Source organism: Taeniopygia guttata, chromosome 1 (genome assembly GCF_048771995.1).
Source record: "Taeniopygia guttata chromosome 1, bTaeGut7.mat, whole genome shotgun sequence".
NCBI lineage: Eukaryota > Metazoa > Chordata > Aves > Passeriformes > Estrildidae > Taeniopygia > Taeniopygia guttata.
The window spans coordinates 77,017,166-77,040,107 of record NC_133024.1 but is presented as its reverse complement, the minus strand read 5'-3'; the positions used below and the strand labels follow the sequence as shown (position 1 = coordinate 77,040,107).

Below are 22,942 nucleotides of genomic sequence, written 5' to 3'. Positions count from 1 at the left end.
ATGTGTATCCTGGATGATGGTCAGAGAAAAATAATGTGGTGATCGTCCTGAGTGTCAAATGGCTGCTTTCTATTGCAACCCCATAATCTTTGGTGGTTGCACTGTCACAACAAGATGTCCGAGTGACCTGGTACACCAATCACGGGGTAACAGGCTGCATTACAGGACTGTGGGGCAAGGAGCCTGCTGCTCTTGCTGTCTGCCAATACCCATAGGTGTCACCAGCACTTACTGGGGGAAAAGCCAAGAGATGTAAAACAAACGAAAGAAAACAATGAGAAAATAATTTTCCCCTAGCAGCTAGCATATGAGATTTACTTCTCAATTTTTTTTTCCTAAAAAGTATTTTTAAACTGTTGCTGTTGTTCAAACAAAGAGAGAGGGCTCCAGTTGTGGAGGAGCCATTGCAGAGTACAGTATTGCCTTTCCCATGCTCTGTGAAGGGAGGAATCACTGCACAGCCTCTACCCCAACTTCTCCTCAAAACCGGTCACACGCTTCATGGCATACGGTTTCAAAAAGCAGCCTGTGACTTTTCAGGCAAAATTTCCAGTCACAGTAATAAATGTAGAAGAGATTGATATCAATGAGTTTTTCCATAAATTACCTGAAACAAAAATCAAGTTATTTGTCTAAGTGACAGTAAACATAGCAACCTATTTAAAATGAACAAGATCCACGTTCTTTTGAGACATCGGCAGAAAGTCGTACCAGTGAATCCCATTGAGGCGCCTTCCCTCGATTGCCTGCGGAGCCCATCTTCATCATGGAAATCAATGTAAACAAGGTCTACTGCTTGAAGGCCAAATGCCTTCGCTGTGACTATTATTTTTTGCCTGGCATATAGAATATCATGAGTTTCCTTACTGCTTGTTGCACCTAAGAAAATAACGAGAACAAAGAAAAGCTGACAAGAGTGTTTTAAACCTTTCTGTTTTAAAGATTTCTTAAGTTAAAAAAAGAGGGAAACTTCAAGATTCTATTTAAGTGATTTAGAAAACAGAAAAGGGATGTAAGGCTATACTGTAGAGTCAAAATTATACTATTCTGAAAAAAAAAGGAAAGCCGCTTTAGCAAAAATAAAAAGTAACATCCCTCTAAAGACTAACTTATAAATTCAGATTTTTATTTAATTTAAATCAGAAGTTAAAAGCCTGAAGTCAGTGAAAGCTTTGTCTGGTAAGGACTGCTGACTTGGCTAAAATGAAAGTAATTATTTGATTTTACTATTTACTGCATGTACAGTGAAAAGCATTGCAGCAAGAGAAGCTTTACACAAATTGATACACTGGGTCCAACTAAATGGTTAAAAAATTCACACTGAGAATAGAATTGCACTTTCCTTGGTTCTGATTCTTGTCACAACTGATGTCCTAAGCTGAATATTTAAGCTTTAATATTTGAATGAAAAATTGATGGTAGATGACTTCTGAGAAGAAGCAAAAGTATTCATGAGACTTCATGTGCTCACAGGCTATCTGCTAAGCAATGTATTCACGTGAAGGCTAGTGGGAAAAAAAAAATAACAACAATAATAACCATAAGGTAACTATTTAGATAGAGATTTTCAGTCTGTAAAGAATATTTTAATAAAAAAATGCTGATTTTTGCATTAACATACTTATTTTTAATGTAGAAGTTCATAGCTCTGTGCTTTTGTCTTTAAACTAAATCAGAAGCTAAGTGCCCTCTTATAAAAGAAATAGTGAAGCACTTTTTATTTTTTAGGAAGACTAATAGGGCTTTCATGTGAATGTGTGGCTGTATTGACATATGACATCTTTAAAATAAATTTATGAAAGCAAAATGTAGCAGTAGAGTATTTGTGCTTGATGTCAAAAGCCTGAATGACAGTTGTATGTAAAGAAGTGGTGGACACCAAAATTTTAGGACTTTCAAATGTAGTTCTAAAAAGCATGTGAATGCTTATGCATACATTATTTTAAAATTATTTCAGTGACTCAGCAGGGTGAGGTTTTTTTGGTCTGTCTGTTTTTGGTTTTTTTTTGGTTTGTTTTTTTTTTTTCCCATTAAATTTTAGTACTGACTGGCAAAAAGCACAAGAAAATCCTCAGTGCCCTGTAACACAAGGACCATGTTTTAAATTGCCAGTGGTATATTCTGCACTGAAAAGACATTAAGGAGTAAAATGAAAATGTAAAATGCAGATTCAAGCATCATTAATTATTGCTGTCAGAAATTTCACAGGCTTCTCCAAAGCAAATGCCATACATAAACATTTATAGTAAAGAGACAAGTAACAACCTATGCTGGCACGGAAATCCTCTCCTCCAAAGACAACTGCATCCAAATGAAAGCCAACCTGGGATCCTGTTCTCAGTGCTTCTTCACAGACAGCCTTCAAATGAGAACAGAGTATCAGTGTCTACAGAAATGCAGGATGCAGAGAGACTACAGAAGCTATTACAGCAACTCAGAGTTACCAAAACCCTTCCGAGAATATTGCTCGTATTAAGCAAAGCCACTGCAGGTGCTCGACAATGCACAGTGCTTTAAAATGACTCAGCAAAAGAGAAAAAGTATTTTGCTTTCCTTAAGCACCCAGATAGCAAATACTGGACATCAATAACAGGTTCCCCACCTTCTGCTTTACATTATGCCCCAGGTGTTACTGTGACCAGTACTTCAGATATTTATGTAGCAATATGAAACAAAACATTTGGCAAGTATTGCTTAACACCAAACAAAAAGTATTAAATGTGATTAGTTTGACAAGCAATATTCTCTGCTTGAGAAATAGAAATAAAGATCAGAAATTCTTTTATGAAATAAATAATATGAATGGTTTGCAATTATTTTAAGTTCCTTACAAGATAGAAGGATTGCCAATTTAAAGTCTCTGGCTACATATAACTAAAAATAAGCTAAGGAAGTTAAAAATGTAACAAGTGCTGCAGAAAAGCATTAAAATAAAAGTAAAACAATTTTGCTGCTGTAGCTTTTTTATGAGGAGAGTAGTATTGCTATTTTATATTGATGTTTGGATAATATTAGTATTTTTTAAGGCTAAGGTACATGGAGAAAGACATGTAATTACCAGCTCTACTAATGGGTGTTCCTCTATGGCAGCTGGTGGGACACAGAATTATTCTGTAAAGAGTGTGCTTTAAAAAGGAACTCTCCTGCCAGCATCAGCAACTGCAACATTAAACCTCCACTATAAAATACTGTAGGTGAAGAAAAACCCAAATGGTTTAATATATGATCTAATTCTGTGTTTGCACACTGGACAGGAGTGTGTCCATTTGGTTATGGCTTTATCATGCTCACAGATAGGTTAGTGTGTGCTGTAAGATAAATGGCTGTATCAAACGATCAGGCTGCCTGTGAGGTACTTCTGGAGGTACTTCTGATCTGTGTGTCCTCAGCTGGTCTGAAACTTTTCCCTTAGAGCTTGGGAGGAGAACGCAGAGTTCCTTGCGCATGTATGAGCCCTTCTGTTTCATTACCACATTGCCTTGCCATTCTGAAAAACCTGGACTCAGTAGTAAGGGTTGGGGAGTGATTTATATTAAAATGAAATTAATAAATTAGATTTGATCTGAAATTACCCTAAAAAATGAGCATGTTCTTCAGGTATTTTCAAAGTTAATTCTGTTTCTAATTTTAGCATTAAACACTCCATTGTAGAGACAAAGAAACGATAACATGGAATTTGGTTTTAATGTTATTAGTAGAAACTATTATAAAGAAGCAAGTTTAGCAATAGTGAAAGGATTATTAACTCTTATTTCAAACTAAGTGTTACACAAAAGTTGCATCTGTCTGCAACACTGAGTATTCCAAATCTTTGGAGAGGCCCTTTTCCACTCCAAGTGTGCTCAAAACAGTAACAGGAATGAAGAGAGGTTTTGATATTTGTTGTGGGCTGTCTGGAACTGTCTGGAACATAAATTCAAATACTTTGAATTTATGAGGGCCTTTACAATGCAAACATCAGAGTTCAAATGTTTTTGGGGATTGAACAATATATTTTGTATTTTTTAACCTCTTTTCCTTAGTGCAATCAGGGAGAGACTGAGGAGAATTCTGCTTATCCTAACTTGCCGAGATGGCAAATTATGAACACTTCAAGACTTTCTTACCTTAAAATTCAGCAAGCCCATTGCAGTTTCCACAAAGGGGATAAAATTCATTGGTTCTACAAGTGTTCGGCCTTTTAGATGATGCAAGAATTTGTCTGAAAACTAAAACTAGACAGAATGAGCTATCAGAGGGAAAAAAAGGACAGTCTACATGTATACACAACATGGCAAATATTCACCTGACTGTAACAAACACCCCTACCCACCCCAAAACCTGACAACTAAAAAAATTAGAACAGCTTTTAACAAGGCCTGTGATTTGAAACTGCAGCATTCCCATACATTTCTAAATTTGGAGGCTGGTTTGCAAGGAAAAAAAAAATAAAAAAAAAAAAATCCAAGCTTAGCACCTCTCACCCTGGCTTAGTGAAATGCAAATCGTGGGCTCTGGAAAACAATGAAGTGCTGCTGTACCTGAGGTCCAGTTTTGTTTCAGGTCCAGCACTGCCATCACTGGAAGCGCTCCCCAGCCTTCTAAGTGGCATCCGTATTATTCATTACGGCACCGTTACCCTTTTGTTCAATAGGCTTTTCTTCATAATTTTTTAGCTTACCTAGGAAGGCCTTAAAAAGGAAGTTTAATTCTTTGAAGACCAAAGCTTGCCAATTTTTTCCATGAGACCAGTTCACAGCTAGCTCTGAGCTGCCAGTGGGGTAGCCCAAATTCCAAAATCTATCATCTGGAAACATACAAAAGCTCTTGCACAGATTTTTTCCCCTTTCAAAAGGGAAAAAAAAAAAAAAAAAAGGAGGGGGGGAAACCTTCAGCCCTATATTGTAAATGTATTATGTCTGTCCAGATAGAGTAATTTGCGTCAAGATAAACATATTGCAGGTACTGCAAAAATGTTAGTAAATAAAGACAAAAATCACATATGCATATATTTTAAATTTAAGGAATATTCAACTATTAATGGATATCAAAGGAAAGGGAATTTTAATCATCTCTCCATTCAGTCTCAGTTGGGTAAATCATATCTAAGAGATTTGCATAAATATAAACCATCAAAGACTTTTCATCTTCAAAGGGGGTTTCAAGACCCTATAAGCTTTGTACTGTAATCATCGCAGGTCACAACCCTGCAGGAATAAGGCTGCTATGGCAACATAAAAAACTAATGCTTAAGGCTTAGCATAATATTCTGACTAATAGAAAGGAAACTCATTTTAAAAGCTGGCAGCCTATTTACCAGAAGCTGGATTAGAGGTGTTATTTCCCCTTTTAGCTTCCCCCCACCACCCCTCCCCAAAAGAAGGAAAATCTAATCACCCAGATCTTGAAAAAAAAAAAGCTTTCCAGCAATTTGCAGTAACTTTACAATTAGGCCAAAATAAATCACAGCTTTCTCCGATGAAGAATTATGCCCTCCCATCTCTGCTCTGCATCATCACCATGGCCCTCATGGTAACTTTTCTTTAGTTAAGAGAATTCTACTCAAAAATGTGCAAGGAGAAAAAAAAATCTATTCAATTCATTCTGTACAGTATGGCAGGTTACTACAGTGACAGAAAACAGTCAAGTTCACCCACACGAATGCAGAAAATGAGGTAATATAACGGTATCAGTATATCTTCTTAAGACTCTTCTCTGGTTTTTAGTTTTTTAAGAGGAAAAAAAAGTAAAAAAATGCCAATGTGTGTATATTTTAGGTGCAAGTTAAAGAGTTCTTGTTTATTTTAAAATATTTTAAAAGTTACACTCCTGGAATTTTTGCTATCTTTTGTTTTGAAGGTAAAGCAAAAAAAAAAAAAGCACATTTAATTAAATATTGCCTCCCTTCCTCTCCCTTGTAAAAGATTTGCAATAAGCACCAATACAAAAGGTAACGAGTAGAGAAGTTTCAATTAATTTTTTTTTTCAAAAGGAGACGATTAAATGTTTCCGGCCCGGTAAAGTGTTCATTTCAGGGAGAAAGGGGAAAAAAAAAGAAGAAGGCGGAGGAGAAAAAAACCCACAAAGCTTGGGGAGGGGATGAAGTATCAAGGCCTCAGCAATTCTTTCAATTCCAGTGCACACCCAATAGTGTGTCGGGAAGAATGCACACTGGTCGGGATTTGTGGGAGAATTGTCCCGCCACAAAGGAGGGAGAGTTACGCTTGTTATAGTCCAATAAGCCATGCCAGTCAAACAAGTACCCACACTAGGGACAAAAGGAAAGCAAGAGATTCTCACACAAAAGAAAACAAGTAAGCCCATCTTTTAGTTGTGCATCAGCCTCCAGGTTTTCTGCTGCACATAAATAAAAATGAAGGGGGGGAGCGGGTGTGCGTGGGGGGAAAGAAACAGCTTCTGGGAGGCTGAAAAATCATGCTGGAGTGAATTTTTTGAGGATTCGGAAAAGAAGGCAACGGTTAAGGCAGCGGTGTTAGGCAGAATATGTTCTTTGTGTGCAAAGGTTGGGCAAAGGGAGAGCGAAGCAAAAGAAGGACAATGAGGCAGAAGCTTCTGGGGTTGGCTTGTGTTCCATGATGGAAATAAAACTTAGTGACAGGGAAAGTGGAAGAGGATGAGGGCACAAAGAGCCCTGGCATCTCATCTCCCTGCAAAACCTACTTGGTGGCAGCGATGGCTCTGCCATTTTGGTATCATGAATATTCATCACTGACAAACTCTAACACTTACACGGCTGTAAACCCTGAGAGGTGCACTCTGGTTAATTTAATTACCTGTTGGTGGAAGGGGATGGCAAACCTTCCATGGCAAATGGTGGAGGCCGAAGGGGCAGCGCCATGGAACGGACGGGGCCTGTCACACACCCGGCGTATGGGGTTGTGCTCCCTTGTGCGTCTGGCCCAGCTCCATGGTTTGATCAAGGTTAGGTGCTGAGATTAAAATAGATCCTCATACGCCTGCCTGCCTTGCATCACAGCTTGCACACTTACTAGTTGCTTAGCTAGTGGTTTGCAAAAATACAAAGTGAATAATTAAGCATTATTCCTTTACTGGCGTGTTACAGCAATAATGGTGTATTCAAACAAGTATCCCTCTTTTTTGACAATTAAAACAATTATAGCATAATTAGGCCTATTTCAAAGTTTTCTTAAGTAATTTGACATGCCAACCATTTACATTTCAGGTTTTTATTGGCTGAAAAGTCAGTTGTGAAACACAAACACACCTGTCAGCAATTAAAAAGGAAGAAGTAGAGAACTGTTCAGGAAATAATATCTGTGCTAATTAAAAACACTAGTTAAAAGCTTCCTGTTTGTTCCTCCAGTTGCCCCAAGGAGTGACCTTCCCCCCAACCCATTTTTTCATATGTTGCTAACATGGTTTCCCATCTCCTGCTTCCAATGCACGTAACTAAGGCTCTTGGACAGACAATTTTGCTTGTTAGGGTAGTCTGAGAAGAGTCAGGCACTTACCCTTCTACTTTTGATAATATATTCTGACAGCAATACTGGTTCTTTGTCAATCGTGGGAGAAATACACCTGGTTTTCTTTATAAACGTGTTCCATATTTGCTCTTTATACAGCACGTCACACACACATTTAAGTGGATGCACTGCCCAATTACCTCAGACGAGCAGCAACATCATATGGTATTTGCAGCCTTCCTCTTAACTCACAGTCATTCATCTCTGCGCCTGGTGAACTTGGCCCAACAGCTTTAGTCAAAAGCTACTGTGTTGTTGGTACTCACCCATCTTATTTCCTCAACATTTTCAACCTTTGGCAGCATCATGCTTGAAGGAAGAGTCTTGGACTGCAAAAGCACCTCTAGATCTTCTTCTGCAAGGCCACTGGACACAGAGTTTATCCTGACACACTTTTCAGCATGGCCAAAGTCAAACTCTTCAAGGGTTTTCACGATGTTCAGTCTTGCTTCTCTCTACAGTATATACGAGTTCAGATGCACAAGAAAAGAAAAAGAAAGCATATTTTCTATTGACAGAAAAATACACTGAGAAGAAAACTTGTGGAAATCACATGGAGGGAAAGCTAGACAGCCAGTATAGTGGTTTCCCCAAAATGTCTGTTACTCTTGGACTTTATTGAAGCAGTCATCACCAGAACCACACAATTTTACCTTCCTTTTTACTGTTGCTTTATAACTGGTAAATTCAATGAATGGGATTTTTACCACTTGCAGAAAACAAGGCTTTTGTGTCTGCTAGTGCTGAACCGTGTAACAAACACAAATCTTTATGCTAACATAATGTGTTGCACTAACTGTCTGCTCTCTCAAAAATGGCATATTCTTAAATTTGCATTAAAAAATAATTTTTGTAATTTAGCTCTGTAATTTTGCTTGAATGTAAAAAAGTACATGTATATATACCTCTTTGGTTTTCCTTTACTCCATGTATTCAAAGTGCATTAAATGCAGTGATAGAATTCACAACTTGCATATAAAAACAACGCTGAAATAACTCCAAGGTTTTTCTTAGACCACATGAAAGGGTATTCTGTTGGCACAAAATAAAATCTCCAAAGACACGTACCTCTCCTGGTCATTTGCTATTCTTGTTAATGTAAATTTACAAATCTGTTTAACAGTTGATTTTCATTAAGAATACTGGCATGCTTTTCTGAAATGAAATGCATTTCTTGGCCTAGAGAAAGGGGTAGGAGTTGAAGGAAGATGCTGGGCTCCTTGCTTCCTGCCAACTGAAATTTCAGCCCCAAATTCCTTCCACTCACCAACAGCCCCTAACAAATTTGCATTGTCAAAATGCACGCTTATCATTTCATTTGTGAAGAGTTTTTATGGGGCTAATAAAACTTTAAAGCTCCTGACTCATGGAGGCTCAGGAATTACTTGTAACAATAGGCAGTTGCTGAATAGAGATGCTTTTCAAGAAAAAAGGGTAAAAAACAACAACAACAACAAAAATCATCAAAGTTAATATACAGGCTAATACAAATCATCAAGAGAGCGCATGACAGTAGATTTAAACCAGACGGATGCAAACCTCTGCCGGCAAGAGGGGAAGAGGTGGTTTCCCAATGTGGTCTGAGTTAAACAGTGTGAGGGAACAGTAGCTTACAGTTGTCAGGACCGATGAGAACAGGGTCTCCCAGGCCAGTTTAAGACAGCTCTGCAGTGTACTGATTTACAGGGCTGGGACCCCTGATAATTAGGGTAAGTTTAGAGAAAAGCAATTCGTGGCTCTAACTGGTTGAAAGGAAGGAATAATGAAGCAGAAAGTTAATGAAATCTAAAGCGAACAACCTTCAGCTTGGGGCTAGTAGCTGTGCTCCTCCGAAGGCTGGGAGCATATGCCCATTAATCGGACAGACGGGAACAAGGCACCCACGTATGTATCCCTGGGCTGCGATCAAGGGGCATGTTCAGAGGGAATCTCTGGAAAATGCAACCCAAAACACTTAAACTGCTGTGAATGGACTCTGTCTGGAGCCATTAGGAAAGCCACATAAAGATGCATGCAGTTTAGTACAAGCATGTCCAGCTGGAAGACGGCTCTGGCGCATGGCTGTCTGAAATGGTTCTTCCAAATTAGGTAAACTCAACCACATGATGCCAGTACCGGGAAATACAAATCCCCTATGTTTCCCTTCTCTTACCTGGGGTAACGGGTTTCTAGGGCTGGGCTGAAAGTTTCTGGACATGAAGCAGAAGGGTGGCTTAAAAACAACCTCCAAACCAATTTATGTTTTTAATTAAAGTCAGATTATCATCATTTCAGCAAACACCGATGCAATTTGCAAAAGAGAGATCTTCCCAAAGTATCACTTAAGGCAGCACTCAATTCCAGCTGAAGGCACATCTCCAGCAAACTTGCAGCCTAATTTGTAATGATTTTTTTTCAGAATATAATAATGAGCACTAGAGCATCTCATATCTATTTTTCTCCTCAGTCTGCAAACTCCCTTCCCAAAAAAGACAGATCGTGTCTTTCTAGGTATATTTCCATACAAAACACTTATTAACAGGCTGTTGCTGTTATCAATTTACATAAACTAAATGTGCAGCCCTCTGGTACGTATCCCAAAAATAACCAACAACTTCACTGAATTTATATCAAGCAACAAACATGGGGAGGGGGTTGATGTTTTTTCCCATATTTTAATAGAAAATATGTTGCTATGTTAGTTAACACACCCATGCCATCTGTTGGGTTGAGAATTGATGCGTTTTCTTAGAACCACTATGTATTAGATCTGTCTGCCTAGATACCCCAGGAATGGAAATGTTTCATTTCCATGATATAATACTTCTAGTCACTACAGTTTCCACGGCAAGAATAAATTCATGTTTTTAATTCTGGAACAAACTGATGGGACCTGACTGTCAAAGCCAGAGCTTGTGAGGGGGCTGACTCTGTGCCTACCCTTCCTACAATGGTGGAAATCCAACTGATGTTAGTGGGGAGTATCAGGTTCCCATAAAGGTTTCCAATAAAACATTTCATGGGTAAATAAAAAAATTATATACTAAAACCTTTGACCAAATGTGCTAAAAACATGGAGAAAAGGGAGAGCCCCTTCTGCCTCATTAGACAGGCAAATGTAGATGCTATTCTTATTGTAGAATTCATGCAACAGCTAAAATCCTAACCTAGATAAACTACTCCAAAATTGTAACAGAGAAAAAGGTAGTCCTTGAACAATAATATCCTTACTGCCATGAACGAGAAAACTAGGATTTTTAAGGAATAGTGAGAAAAAATATTTGCCCTATTCTTCGCATGAGAACTATAACATCAGATAATACTTTGTAATAAAAGAATAGCTGATAAAGAAATAAACCCAATCATTAAGTAAAATATTTCATGCTCAAGTAGCTTGGGATGGTGGTATCCTCCTTGGGTCCCATGTGAATTGCGTTATTTATCAAACTGAACAAGAGAGAAAGACAACAGAGAGCTTCATGGTAAATAGTGATACTATTAAAAACTTTAAATTTGTGCTGGAAATCTTACTGAGGAAAAAAAATGGTTGGTCAGGGTGGCTACTTTAGCACCTCTTCTGTTTGACTCTGAGGAGGACACAGGAAGAGGTTCATTACCATGTGCAGCTACGCCAACTGGTGAAGATAAAGGTTTTGGTGACGCAGCATTGCTGACAAATCCATTGCTACCCAAACACGCACACATGGAAATTAAAAATGGGAATAAGCACATTGCCGGCTCCACTGGTACCCATTAAACCTAATAACTAACCATCCTCATGAGTTTCTAGCTCTGAATTATCAAATCTGCAAAGAAAACAACATCCGTCCACTTTTACACTCCAGTGGAAGAGGTGGTCCCTCGCGGCAGGGCTGCGCAGTCTCGCCATCTGGAGAATAAATCGAGTGTGAAGTACAGTATAGTTTGGGACCAAGCTCCGTGGCGGCAGCCCAGCAGTTAGTTCATTAGTCCCAAACTTGCGGGGATTAGTGCGGTATCAGCTCTACTGTCGGATGGGATCAGGCAGGCAGAGCGCGAGACTCGGGGAAGGGGGTGGCGGCAAAGATGACGCCCCTTGGGCTTATTGATAAAATCACACTGTATTAGTGCACCTGAATATGTGCTTTTGGTAACAGTATTTGGAAACAGTTTCCCATCATCTGAATCACTACTTTCCATTTCTCCTTTGTTTCTTTTTCTCACCTTTTTTAACCTGTATGTTGTATGTCAAAACACAGAAATTTCCACTTCAGAACCGAAAAAGTAAAGAAGAAAGAATGCCACAGAACTGGAATTTCAGCCACCCACTCACCTTGGACACACTGTTAATACAGAAAAAGACGGTCAGATTAACAGCAGATGGAAAAATTACATTTTTTTCTTGTCAAACTGATACAATTCCCAACAATCCTGCTTTTCAGCACTTTTTTTAGATTTCTAGACCTACCTGATTTTGAGGACAAAATCTCTGTTTTGCTTTATTTTTCTTGCCTAGCCTTCCCTCTTTTTTTCTAATGACCTCCATGTCTTAGTGTAAAGATAGTGGTCATACTTAAATATATGTTTGTATATAGATCTCATCCTCTTAACATCTTTTGGTAATGGTTCTTCATACAGAAATGTAAATATATGAGGCACTAAAAAGGTAGGCCAGAATCTATCATCCTCAATGCCATAATAAGTTGGCATTTTTCAAATAAGAGAGGAAAAATTAATTACTATAATCACAATTCAAGTTCTTTTTTTTTGTGACACGTCTGACATGGTAAAAACATATAATTATGTGTTAATGTTAATTCCTTGGAGTGGTTTGTTTACAGAACTTGACATTGCTGAATCTTTTGTCACTTGTATTAGTGCATGCCATACAAATGCATGTCTCAAATAAGATTTTGCAGAAAAGCACATATATATTATATACTTATAGCAGCTTTTGTGCATAATAGAGTTTCTTCAGTGGGAAAGTCTCACACTTTTTCCATGCATAACTCTCCATCAATGAAGTGATGCCATACAGAATGATAGCATACAAATGTTTAGTTTCAAATTCACAAATAGGATTGGCAAGAGAAAAGACGAATTACATTTGTTTTTAAGGAAACAAAGAGAACCGTAAATGTGGAGCAGAGCATTTCTGAGAGCAGCAGGTACTTGTCTCATGAGACTTGCTTTCTACCTTATATATATCAGGTACCTGTGAGAATAAATCTTTGAAATGGCAAGTGAGTATTTCTAGTTAGTCTTGTTAGACTGAAAAAGTGAAAAACTGTGCTGTAAAATATGCACAAAGCTTCCAGGAAGTGGTCATTAAATATTTTCTTATTTTTACCTCTGAGCAGATAATCAGTTAACAAGTTTTTAAAGATTTAATAAATTTTAGAACACATTTTCTTTTGGTTCAACATGGCACACACCAAACTCACCATGTAACCAGTCCTAAAGGAAAAAGGGCAGGAGTGGGGAGGAACAGGGAGAATAGTTTCCATCATGTATGTTGCTGTCTCTCCTCTGTATTTCAGGTAAACATATGTTGTAGCATACTGCAAGACACTGATTTTGCTGCTACTCTTTCCTGAAATCTTCATATTATTTCTTTAGTAATTATTTGGTCCTTTTTTTTTTTTTTTTTTTTTTTTTTGTTTAATACCAACCTTCTCACTTGTCTGAAAAAGATTCTTCAAGACATCAAAATGAATCATCTAACTCTGTGCAATTCTGGCATCTGCTGCTTTTCTCTCTGCTCTGCTAATTGTCCTTACATGCAGTACATGGTCTAGCAACACTAAAATGATGCAAATGTCAGAAGTCAGTATTGCGAACTAAGCAGCAATTTAATCATGCTCTACTGAGGAAGCCAAATGTATTTGCCCATTTCTCTAGAAGTTTCATTTAAGGTCTGGGAACACATCGGGGTACTTATCAACAGAAGCTACCCTATAGTTTTAAAAGACAAGATCTCTAAAAGCTGTCCAGAAGCAGCTGGGATGTTTGCTGCCATGTCAGCCTAGCAAGCCTCTCCCCCCCTCGACCAGCATGGACAATGTGGATCCTGAAGATATTAGGTGGGGGTCTATCCAATACCATCAGAGTTAGGCAATTTCCACATATGGTGGTCAGGTGGCCTGTCCTGAGATGCTGTGAATGTGGAGAATCAGTGAACAAGAGCCTGAGGTTGTCTCAGCCAGCAGCCAGGAGCCAGGGCTCATAAATCCCAATAAAGCTTTAGGGGTGCTCAGCTATGTCAGTACTAAATTTCTGCAGACCCTAACTATCCAAGGATGTGGATATGAATGCAACAGCAAGACATTTTCACAAGTTGTCATCAAGGTATTTTTCTGACTTGCACAATTCTCAGAGAAATTTAAACAGAGGCCAGTAGTCTGCTAGAATGCACTGGCTCATAGAAATATCTATATAATATGAAGACTGAATATAAATGTCTCAGCAGCAAAAATGATACAGCATGGTATATGTGTGTGTGTGTCTGTGTGTACATAAACACAGAGACACGTGTATACCTTACGATAATGTGTACAGAAATGTTTCAAGAGGTTTTTAATGATAGTAATATATACAGCAACTTAAATAAATCAAAGTTTTGTTCATGCAGGTAGGCAGTTATTCTCTGTCTGCCAACTTTTATAAACACTTGAAAAAGAGATGTAAACAGCCTTTCAATTAACGCAAATCAAGCTAGCACTAATTTAAGCTGGCTCTAAGAAGTAGTCTCTTTACTTTTTTCCTCCTGGCTTTCTGAAGATACTTTTTGTTTTGTGACAGATTAGCATCACAAATGAAAATTCTTTAGAAGCATTAGAGTTAATTAGTTTTCCTGGACAATCCAAATGAGCTACTGAATGATGAAACAAGGCCACAAAATATACAATCTAATATATCAGTTAAAAAAAAGATTATACTTTTCTTTAATCTGAATTAAACAGTATGTTAATTTTTATTAAAAAATATTACAGTTTAAGATGTATTTACTTGGCAGTATGTAATAGATAACTGTGGAAAATGTGTACGTTTAGACCTCTAGTTTTTATTTTTACAAGTGCATATTTTTGTTAATGCTGATAATGAAAGACACTGATGTCTGTCAAAAGTACATATGCTTTAGCAAACTATCAATCCCTCTTCAGCAGCTGATTTCAGATGTGATGATTCAAAGTGAGATATAGATCAAATATTTTAAAGATTGGCAAATTATTGCCTCAATTATTTAATAAGTTTGTTGAAAAAAATACTTAAAGCCAAGAGAGGTTTTCTGAAAAAATCCCAGCTGGCCAGAACTTGTACTGGAGGAACCAGTGTCTGCCCCAAGATGCTTAGGATAGCTCCTAGGAACGAGGAAGGCATTAAGAAAAATCAGGTTAGGTGTGCCATGGCATCTTTTATCCTTGCTTTTTTTGGAAACAAACTTCCCAGCATATCAACAGTCTCAATAAAACTATGTGTTTCAAAGAGAAGGCTTGAAACAACAGTTGTGTTTCTGCTATTGTGCAAACACTGATTAACAGCTCTTATCTCAGTTTTCATAAAGTGCCTTATCTGCATCGGTAAATTGGCAAATTGATATTCTGTAATGTGAACAAAGCCCCACAGAATGCCCTAAGCCCAAATGTTCACAGTAAAACTATAATGGTACAAAAATCTCTCAACTTTTCATTTTCGGCTTAGATTTTAAAGTTAAGTGGTATCACCTTGTAGATGCATGTCTTTCCATGCAGTGGGGACTCAAGACCAGAACTGGTCACTCAGTTGTCTTACTCTGGGAAAGGCACTCCCAGAAGTTCTCCCACGAGATGGGTTCTTGAGTCACCTAGAAAAGGACTTCTGAAACCATCTCATGCTGCAGGCATGTCTAAAAGTAGAAATTACCTCATGTAATACTGCATATGCCCTTGGGAATCATACCATTCATATCAATTTCCATGTACAGACTCTCTGAGAAAATCTATACCTCAAGTTCAGCTTCCCCCACCCTCCTCCTGTGATGCAGCTCCAGCGAAGCCTGTGTCCCTCCAAACACTCACATGAGCTGCCTTGCTAAGCCCCAGGGTGCGCAACACATTCTCAGTTAAAGTTTAAAAACCTCATAGTGGTATGCTACACTGCTCATAGGCTGGAAATTAAGGAAAACCACACAAAAAACAACCATACTACAAACCTAACTACTCCATCAAACTCCCATGAGGAGACACATGGTACCCATGGGCTACTTATTCATCACTGCACTTAGTCTGCTCTAGAGATTTGTCCCTATGTCATGTGGGCACAAGCCCCTCTGCCACACTAGGTGAGGGCAGCAGGGATCTCTCCTTGGATCCCACACATTTAGCATTGTAGAAGTAGCCTGTAATCGCAGTAATTACTTCCATGGGAGAATAATGATACGAGATGTTCAACACAGGAAACTTTGACCTAACGAGCTTTGCACTAAATTGACACAACTCTTGCCTTCCTGCATAGCAAACTTGTTTTATAATTGTATTTCTCAGCCAGTGCTCACCTTAACAAAGATCCACCTCACTAAGCTGGATTTTGTCAGAAATCCTTCTTCTTTCCCTACCAGAAGAAGGGCTTCTTTCTGATAGAAATCCCACTTGCATGGGGTGAGTCAAAGAATCCAACAATCCCACTTCACCCCAAATGCAGGTTTTAGCACGTCCTGCAGGCAACATATTCTCAGATGCTTCATATGATGAGGCAAAGCCCACTACACCTTCTGGCAGAGTCCCTGTAGGATGGGCAGTGGTACAAAAGCAGTTGCCCTCCCTTCTTTCCGCTCCTACACTTCAGAAGTAGGAGAGAGGAAACAGCACCAGAACACCATGTCCCATGTGTCCCTGTACTGGCAGTGACTAGAGAGGCAGAGAGTGATCCCTGATAAAAAATAAAATTATTAAAAATAAACTCCATGACTCATGTATTCATGGCAAAGAGTATGAACCTTTTAGGAATGAATTCACTTGCGTTCTGTGGTCTAAATAAAACCTTACAATGTGAATTTTTCCCTGCCCAGACCTGTGATTCGTGTCAAAGGAACTGAGATTTTTCTCCAGTTTGAAAGTGGGACCTGAGAAGGTGGTTGTTTTCTAGGTCAGATCTCTGTCAATCCTTCAGGATTGTAGGGTGGTATTTGTAGATCACTGATAGATATACTGTCCTGGTACAATGCAATACACACCTTTATAGACATGATGAGAATTGTTTATTGGTATTCTTCAAAACCTGATTAAGTCCCTCATTTAGATATTCCTGATGGCAGTGGAACAAGTTACTAGACCTTATGACACTTCCTTCCCTAAGCTTTTCTTCAACTTACTTCCCTGATTAAATAAATTATTTTTAAATGCTAGGTTGACTGAGAAGGTGCTCCTCAGTGGGGCTTCTGGAATATCTATGAAGTTTAAAGTAAAGTTAGTGCATATTTCCCAGTAAAACAATTAAATAAACAAATATATGATTATTTCTGCAACATCTAAGCAGTTCCTACCCTCTTCTGCTTATTCCCATTCCATGCTTTGCTTTTTCTTTATGCAAGCATTTCCAATTAACTTTTTCTCAAGCTGAGATGCAAACTGGATCATTGAAGCATTCCCATCAGAGAAACTCAGGTTTTTCTGTGTGGGAGAGTAGGATTTTGTTTTTTACCCCAGCCCATTTAATCAGTCCTGTTCACAGCCTGGCCAAACAAACAATTGCACCACTGCAAGCAAGGGCATGGCAAAGGATGACACAAGAAACTAGGGAGGGTAATGTGGAAAAAGGAACTTTTTGAGCTGCTTTTGTTTTTCTTTCCACCACAGCCCAGCCAGCTGAGCACTCACCGTTGCACCTAGTTTGTGCCCATGAGGAGAGTAATAGGTAGGATTCAAGCAAATGTCTGCATCCCTTAACAACCCTCACTACAAGCCCCCATTCTTGCATCCATATGAATTTCCCCATATAATTACCTCAGCATAACCAACAGAGGCATCTGGAACCAGAGCACCTTGTTAAATTATTGATTACTTGACTAACACAATTTTTGCCTTCATTTATGTGGTTCCCTTTGTAACATTTTTCCAGACCTGAATATGCAGGGCTCCTTCACCTGTGCTTTTGTGAGCTACTCTTGCCTCTGTCCAAGTCTGACATGAATTTCATTCACTTCAAGCAGACTGTCAGGGTTCGGGTTCAAATTCTTTACACATGGCTTATCAGGTATTTTCTCGCACTTTCTAGACAATGACTCTGTCAAATGTAGTGTAAGTAAAAGACTAATAAGAAAATGGGTTCAGCTTTGAACCATTTCTATAAACATACAATAAATGCTGGGGTCAGCCTGGACTTTGTACTGATTTAACTACTTCAGATTTATTTGACACCAATAACATTAAGTTGATGCAATGCTCTGGCATGAAACTATTTGCTAAAATGCTACTAGCAATATAATTTATTCTCCTGTGTTTACAAAATTCATGGACAATCAGGATTTTACAGCAACATAACTGCATTTATACAGTACTGCTGCTTTGTTTATATTATATTAATTTTAAACTAACAGTGATAAAATAGAATTCAGTGTTTACAAGTTTGACACCTATTAAACTGCCTTTTTTCTCACTTTGTTTTCCTCTTATATTTTTTTCTAACTCGCTTTATTGTTGTGCAACTGTCTGAACAAAGTATGTATTTAGCAATATTTTTTGTCCTTTTGACTAAGTATGATTCTCCTTCTTGTTCTGAATGAAGGAATGCTAAAAGAGATTAATGAAAATGTGTTCTACTTACCTAAAAAAATCTCTTTTTTGGGAAACTGTTCTGCTTTACTTGCTAAGCTGTTTATATTTTTTGATTGCTCCAGTAATAATGTGTTTTGTATTGAGAACAGAAGGCCGTTTTCCCCCAGAGTGCTCAGAGACATTTTCTCCAGCCAGAATCCCCATTCCCATCACCTGCATCAGGTGCAGGTTAACCCTGGTGGGACTCAGGTGATACTCCCCTCCCTTTTCTTGGCAGTGGCTTCTCCCTGTGCTGCCAGCCTGCCACCAAGCATCGTGTCCTTTTGGCAGCCACCCCTGCAACCCCCGGAAGCTCCCTGGCTCCATTTCCTCATTCCAGCTGGCCACTGAGGCACTGTGGCCAGTGTGTTAGCAGTGCTTGTGCTGGTGTGTGCTTATGCTGCTGGATACAGAAGCTTGTTCCTGCCCTTCCCTGGTTAAGGTGTCTTTGCTTTCGCGTAGGGTGGGGCTGTAGCTGGCACAATCCAAAGCAGTCTTACGGTTACTCTACATCTAGAGCACTTCACTTACGTTCTGAGGACAAAACACACAGGCATTAACACTCTTTGAATTTATCTGTTGGCAAGTTCCCTACCCATTCCTCTCCTCCCTCTTTGATTCGGCAAGCAGTAATCTATAAACTTCTTAGGAAGTCCCTCTTGAGGCAGTAGGTTTCTGCAGCACGGGTGAAGAAAACAAGTCCTTGTTGAATCCACTAGACCACTCCAATATCTGAGGGTGTGAGGTACAACAGTACCAGAAAACTAGTGTAAAGTTTGTATCTTACCAAAGTCTCTTTCTTTCCTGGTTCTTCATTTGATCTATCACCTTCCCCACCAGGCTTCAGATGAAGTCAAAGAATCACAGGACTGCTGAGGTTGGAAGGGACCTCTGGGGATCATTTGTCCAGTCCCCTGCTACAGCAGACACACCCAGAGCTGCACACCTGGGACTGTGTCCAGATAGCTTTTGAATATCTCCAAGGATAGAGACTAACAGCTGCTGGGAAACCTGTCACTGCTCGGTCACCTACACAGTAAAAAAATGTTCTGATGTTCAGAGAGAACCTCCTGTGGTTCAGACTATGCTCATTGCCTCCAGCCATGTCACTGGGCATCCCTGAGCAGAGCCTGGCTCTGTCTTCTTTACATCCTCCCTGCAGGTATTTATATACATGGATGGGATCCTCCTGAGCTGAACAGTCTCAGCTCTATAAGCCTGTCCTCAGAGGAGAGATATTCTAGGTCCTTCAACTTTTTTGGAGCCCATTTCTGAGGTTACTCCAGTATGTCCATGGCTCTTGAATAGTGATGCCTCTGGCATTGCCCTCCACATGATTTGCAAAGTTTAGAAGTCCTCTCTGCTCTTTAACAGATATCTTTGAGCATATTAAAACTGTCTACTTTTTTTTTTTTTTTTATGTCGAGGTCCACTTAAAAAAATACTAGTAATCAGCACTCCATTTTATTTATTAATATTGTTGTTTTTAAAATTCTCATGTCCCTTCATGCTCTCAGCATCACCTTTTCTAATACAATCCATGTTTCCAACTGCGTAATTTGATCTTTGCTTTAAGATAATTTTTCATCTGTTGCTTATTTGGCTTTATTTCTTCTTGACCAGGTTTCACAGCTTCAGATTCTGTGTTGGCAGTTTCTTGGCCAGTTTTCCTTTCCTGTTGACCAGATATAATCTCTGCCAGTATGGATGCTAAGTCCTCTATTGCTGGCCAAGCAAGAATCAATCATGCTCGATCTTACTAATATAAGATTACACTTAATAGAAATGTAATCCTCTTGGGAATTAACATCTGCCCTAACATAAACTTTGTCACATTTTATGAATGCTTATGAATATTAATTAATTATTCTAGCCCACTTACATGCATGTTTGTAAATAGACAGCTATTAGGACAATTAAAATAGCAAGACAAGTAGCAAAATGGCTTCAGTCTAACAGCTATATAAATATATATATATATATATATATATAAGAATACTACTTCTGCCTGTGTTTCTCAGGACAGGCCGTTGTTACAACTCCGTACGCATGTGGACCTACTTTCCAGCTATTCTTGTTTCACATCTATATTGCAGAATCACTGCAGAGCCACAGGCAGGATGAACCCCATTGTCCTCTCGACCATTCAAGCTTAGCACAAATGCACGATCTAGTGATGAGAGCTTTCACACAGCCAATTCTGAGTGCCCAGAAGTTCAGCTCAGCTTTTTCATCCTGAACAATGGGGAAGCAAGGGGGATAGCCTAATATTTCATCCTCTGTTTTGCCTACGTAGTCTTTGTCCACCAGTGTTCTGCGGCATTAAAGGTGAACCTCTTTCATGCAATAGCTATCAAAAAGCCTTCCTCCTCTAGATAAGGCAATGATGAGTTAGAGTCACTGTTTGCTGTTATCCTGATATGCTTTTCAAATGAAGATGCTTTTTCTATGATCTATATAACTTGTTCTGCTCCTTCTGTGTCTTCCCACACCATGGCACACAATCTCTAGGTTAAACACAGGACAAAATTCTAAAAATTTGATTTTCTGCTGTCCTGTCTCCTAGGCATGCCCCCCCCTCCCTTCAAGCTCTTCTTGTACTTTTTTTCACTGCTCGTAGTCAAACCAGTTATTGAAATGTTTTTGTTTGTTTTTTTGGTGTTTCCCTCCCTCACCTTCAGTTGATGTTTGTAAAGCATTTAACACTACACCAGGCGGGTTAATTTACTGCACTGGTAAAACAGGCTATTTGGAGTGTCTTGCAACACTGACATGTTTTCAGCTTGAAAATCAGATGTCTCCATCCCAAAGGAAAGAATTCTTGCCAAAGCTTTGTTTATATCGATGCCAGGTGCAATCTGGCCCAACAGTGGTAATGACATATGAACACTAAACAGTTTGTAAAAAACATACTTCAAAATGAAATCTGAATCCTGTATATAAAGACCCAGGTAAAGGTCTTACTAGGAATTTGCCTGGTGTAGAAAAGTATTTCTTTGTAGAAACATTAATTTGGCTTCTGGGCTCCCTTTAGTGTTATTAGTGGCCTCTGATTTCAGTTTTTTCATTACAATTTGTTTTTCTTTTGCTTCTGGTAGAGCTTTCAAAGCCAAAGGTTTATTGTGTAAAAACATTTTAACAAAAATTACTGTAATTACTGTATTTAATATTTTATTTTGTACATGGCTCTTGCATGTATGATTAGGAAAATAAACCTTTTCTTTTTTTGCTTCACAGAGAGCCACCCTGACCTGGTGAAAATTAGAAATACTGCAATGCAAAGAGAACTGCAGCACCTCTTGAAAGGGAATTGCCAGAATTTAATTGCATCCTCCTCTTCTTAAACAAGTTTAAAATAGGCTTTCATACCTAGAGGCGATTTTTTGGTTATTGGTAAGTTAAACCTGTGTAAGAGTCCTGACCCCTAGATGAAGTAACTCCCTGCCCATAGTGTGAAAGCATAAGAAACCCCGGTAGGCTGCAAATTGCATATGTTTGTCTCATCTCTGCGATGGTCACGTCCTTTGTAAACTTAAACAGATAAAACTGTGGAAAACAGAGGTGGGTAGACACACTGAAACGTTTTTAAAATGTACTCAAATTTTGTTTGCAAATCTGTATTAAATTGACACACCTACTAAATCAGCGGCCATTTAAATGAAGATCTGGACCTAAAAAAAATCAATGACATTTATGTAGTGATCAGATTCTTCTCTCTTCAGAGGGTCATCGTTAAAACTAAATGCTCATTGCTGCTGTCAGTATGTGTGCGGCTGTAAGGAAGGTGCCCAGTGTGATCTACATATCCTATAGGCACAGAGCAAATCGCTTCCTCAAAGAGTAAACCAAACAAAAGCCAGAGAACAACAGCAATAAGAGACTATTTGATAAAAAGCTATTCATGTGCAGAACCCATTACCTCACCACATACCTAAGAGTGAGCCAGTGGCTTTGGGTTTTGTCTTAAGAAGAAGCTGAGGGAAATTTTCAGGATGATTTTCCCATGTGTTTGAAGTAAAATCAGGAGATCAGTATGCCTTTAAAATGAGAGCTAAGCCTCTTAATACTTTAACTCAAACTTCACAAATCATGATTTTTGAATCAGTGCCTCAGCAGAAAAGGAAAGACCCAGATTTGCAGATGGCAAGTTGCTTGCTGCAATCTGAAAGGGTCTATACTATAATGGCAAAAAATATGACTATATACACTTTCTTCCTCTGTCCATCTGCCACTGTTATAGTCTAGTGTGGGGGTGATTTTATTTAAATTTGGACTGTTTGCAGGCTGATTTCTCATTTCTGCAATCATGAGGTTTGTAACAAAAAGAGTAAATAGATTAAAAAAAAAATCCCAACTGCTGCCTTAGTGCTGTGTGACTTAAATAGGGAAATCATTGCTATAGACTGCCACAGAAGAACTCTGCATACATCTGCTGCTGGTCAGCATGGTATCTCATCCAGTGACTGTATATGTTCATATGTATGTGGAAAGAATCTTTGGGACTCTTCTCACTTCTTGCAAGTACTTTCTGAAATGGAAGATGCAGAATCTTCTGGTGGTAATGACCAGGCATACTAAGAAAAATAGAAGTATATTAATAATAGAAAATGAGTAATGCAAATAGATATCTAATTTATTAATATTTAAAGGTCATAGGGAGAGTCATCTTGTTTTACTCACTTATTATTCTCCTTCATCCAAGGAAATGAC

General features: G+C 38.7%; 1 protein-coding gene and 1 long non-coding RNA gene across 3 annotated transcripts in view; one reads left to right on the top strand and one right to left on the bottom strand.

Moving 5' to 3' along the window:
* CLYBL (citramalyl-CoA lyase) overlaps positions 1-22,942 on the bottom strand; it is a gene marked incomplete at its 5' end in the record, with an annotated part of 164,394 nt that overhangs the window by 20,352 nt on the left and 121,100 nt on the right. The window contains 4 exon segments of the mRNA NM_001245137.1: positions 712-879; positions 2,266-2,359; positions 4,107-4,208; positions 7,751-7,939. Coding sequence (NP_001232066.1) covers positions 712-879; positions 2,266-2,359; positions 4,107-4,208; positions 7,751-7,939 — 553 coding nt within the window.
* The window catches only part of LOC115495827 (uncharacterized), a 71,570-nt gene that overhangs the window by 47,286 nt on the left and 1,342 nt on the right, over positions 1-22,942 (top strand). The window contains exons 1-2 of one of the 2 annotated variants that reach the window (XR_012056796.1): positions 12,861-12,982; positions 21,470-21,625. This is a non-coding gene — a long non-coding RNA (uncharacterized lncRNA). Of the gene's footprint in view, positions 1-12,860; positions 12,983-21,469; positions 21,626-22,942 lie in introns of those variants that run through there. The other variant, XR_003961169.4, reaches the window with a different exon arrangement.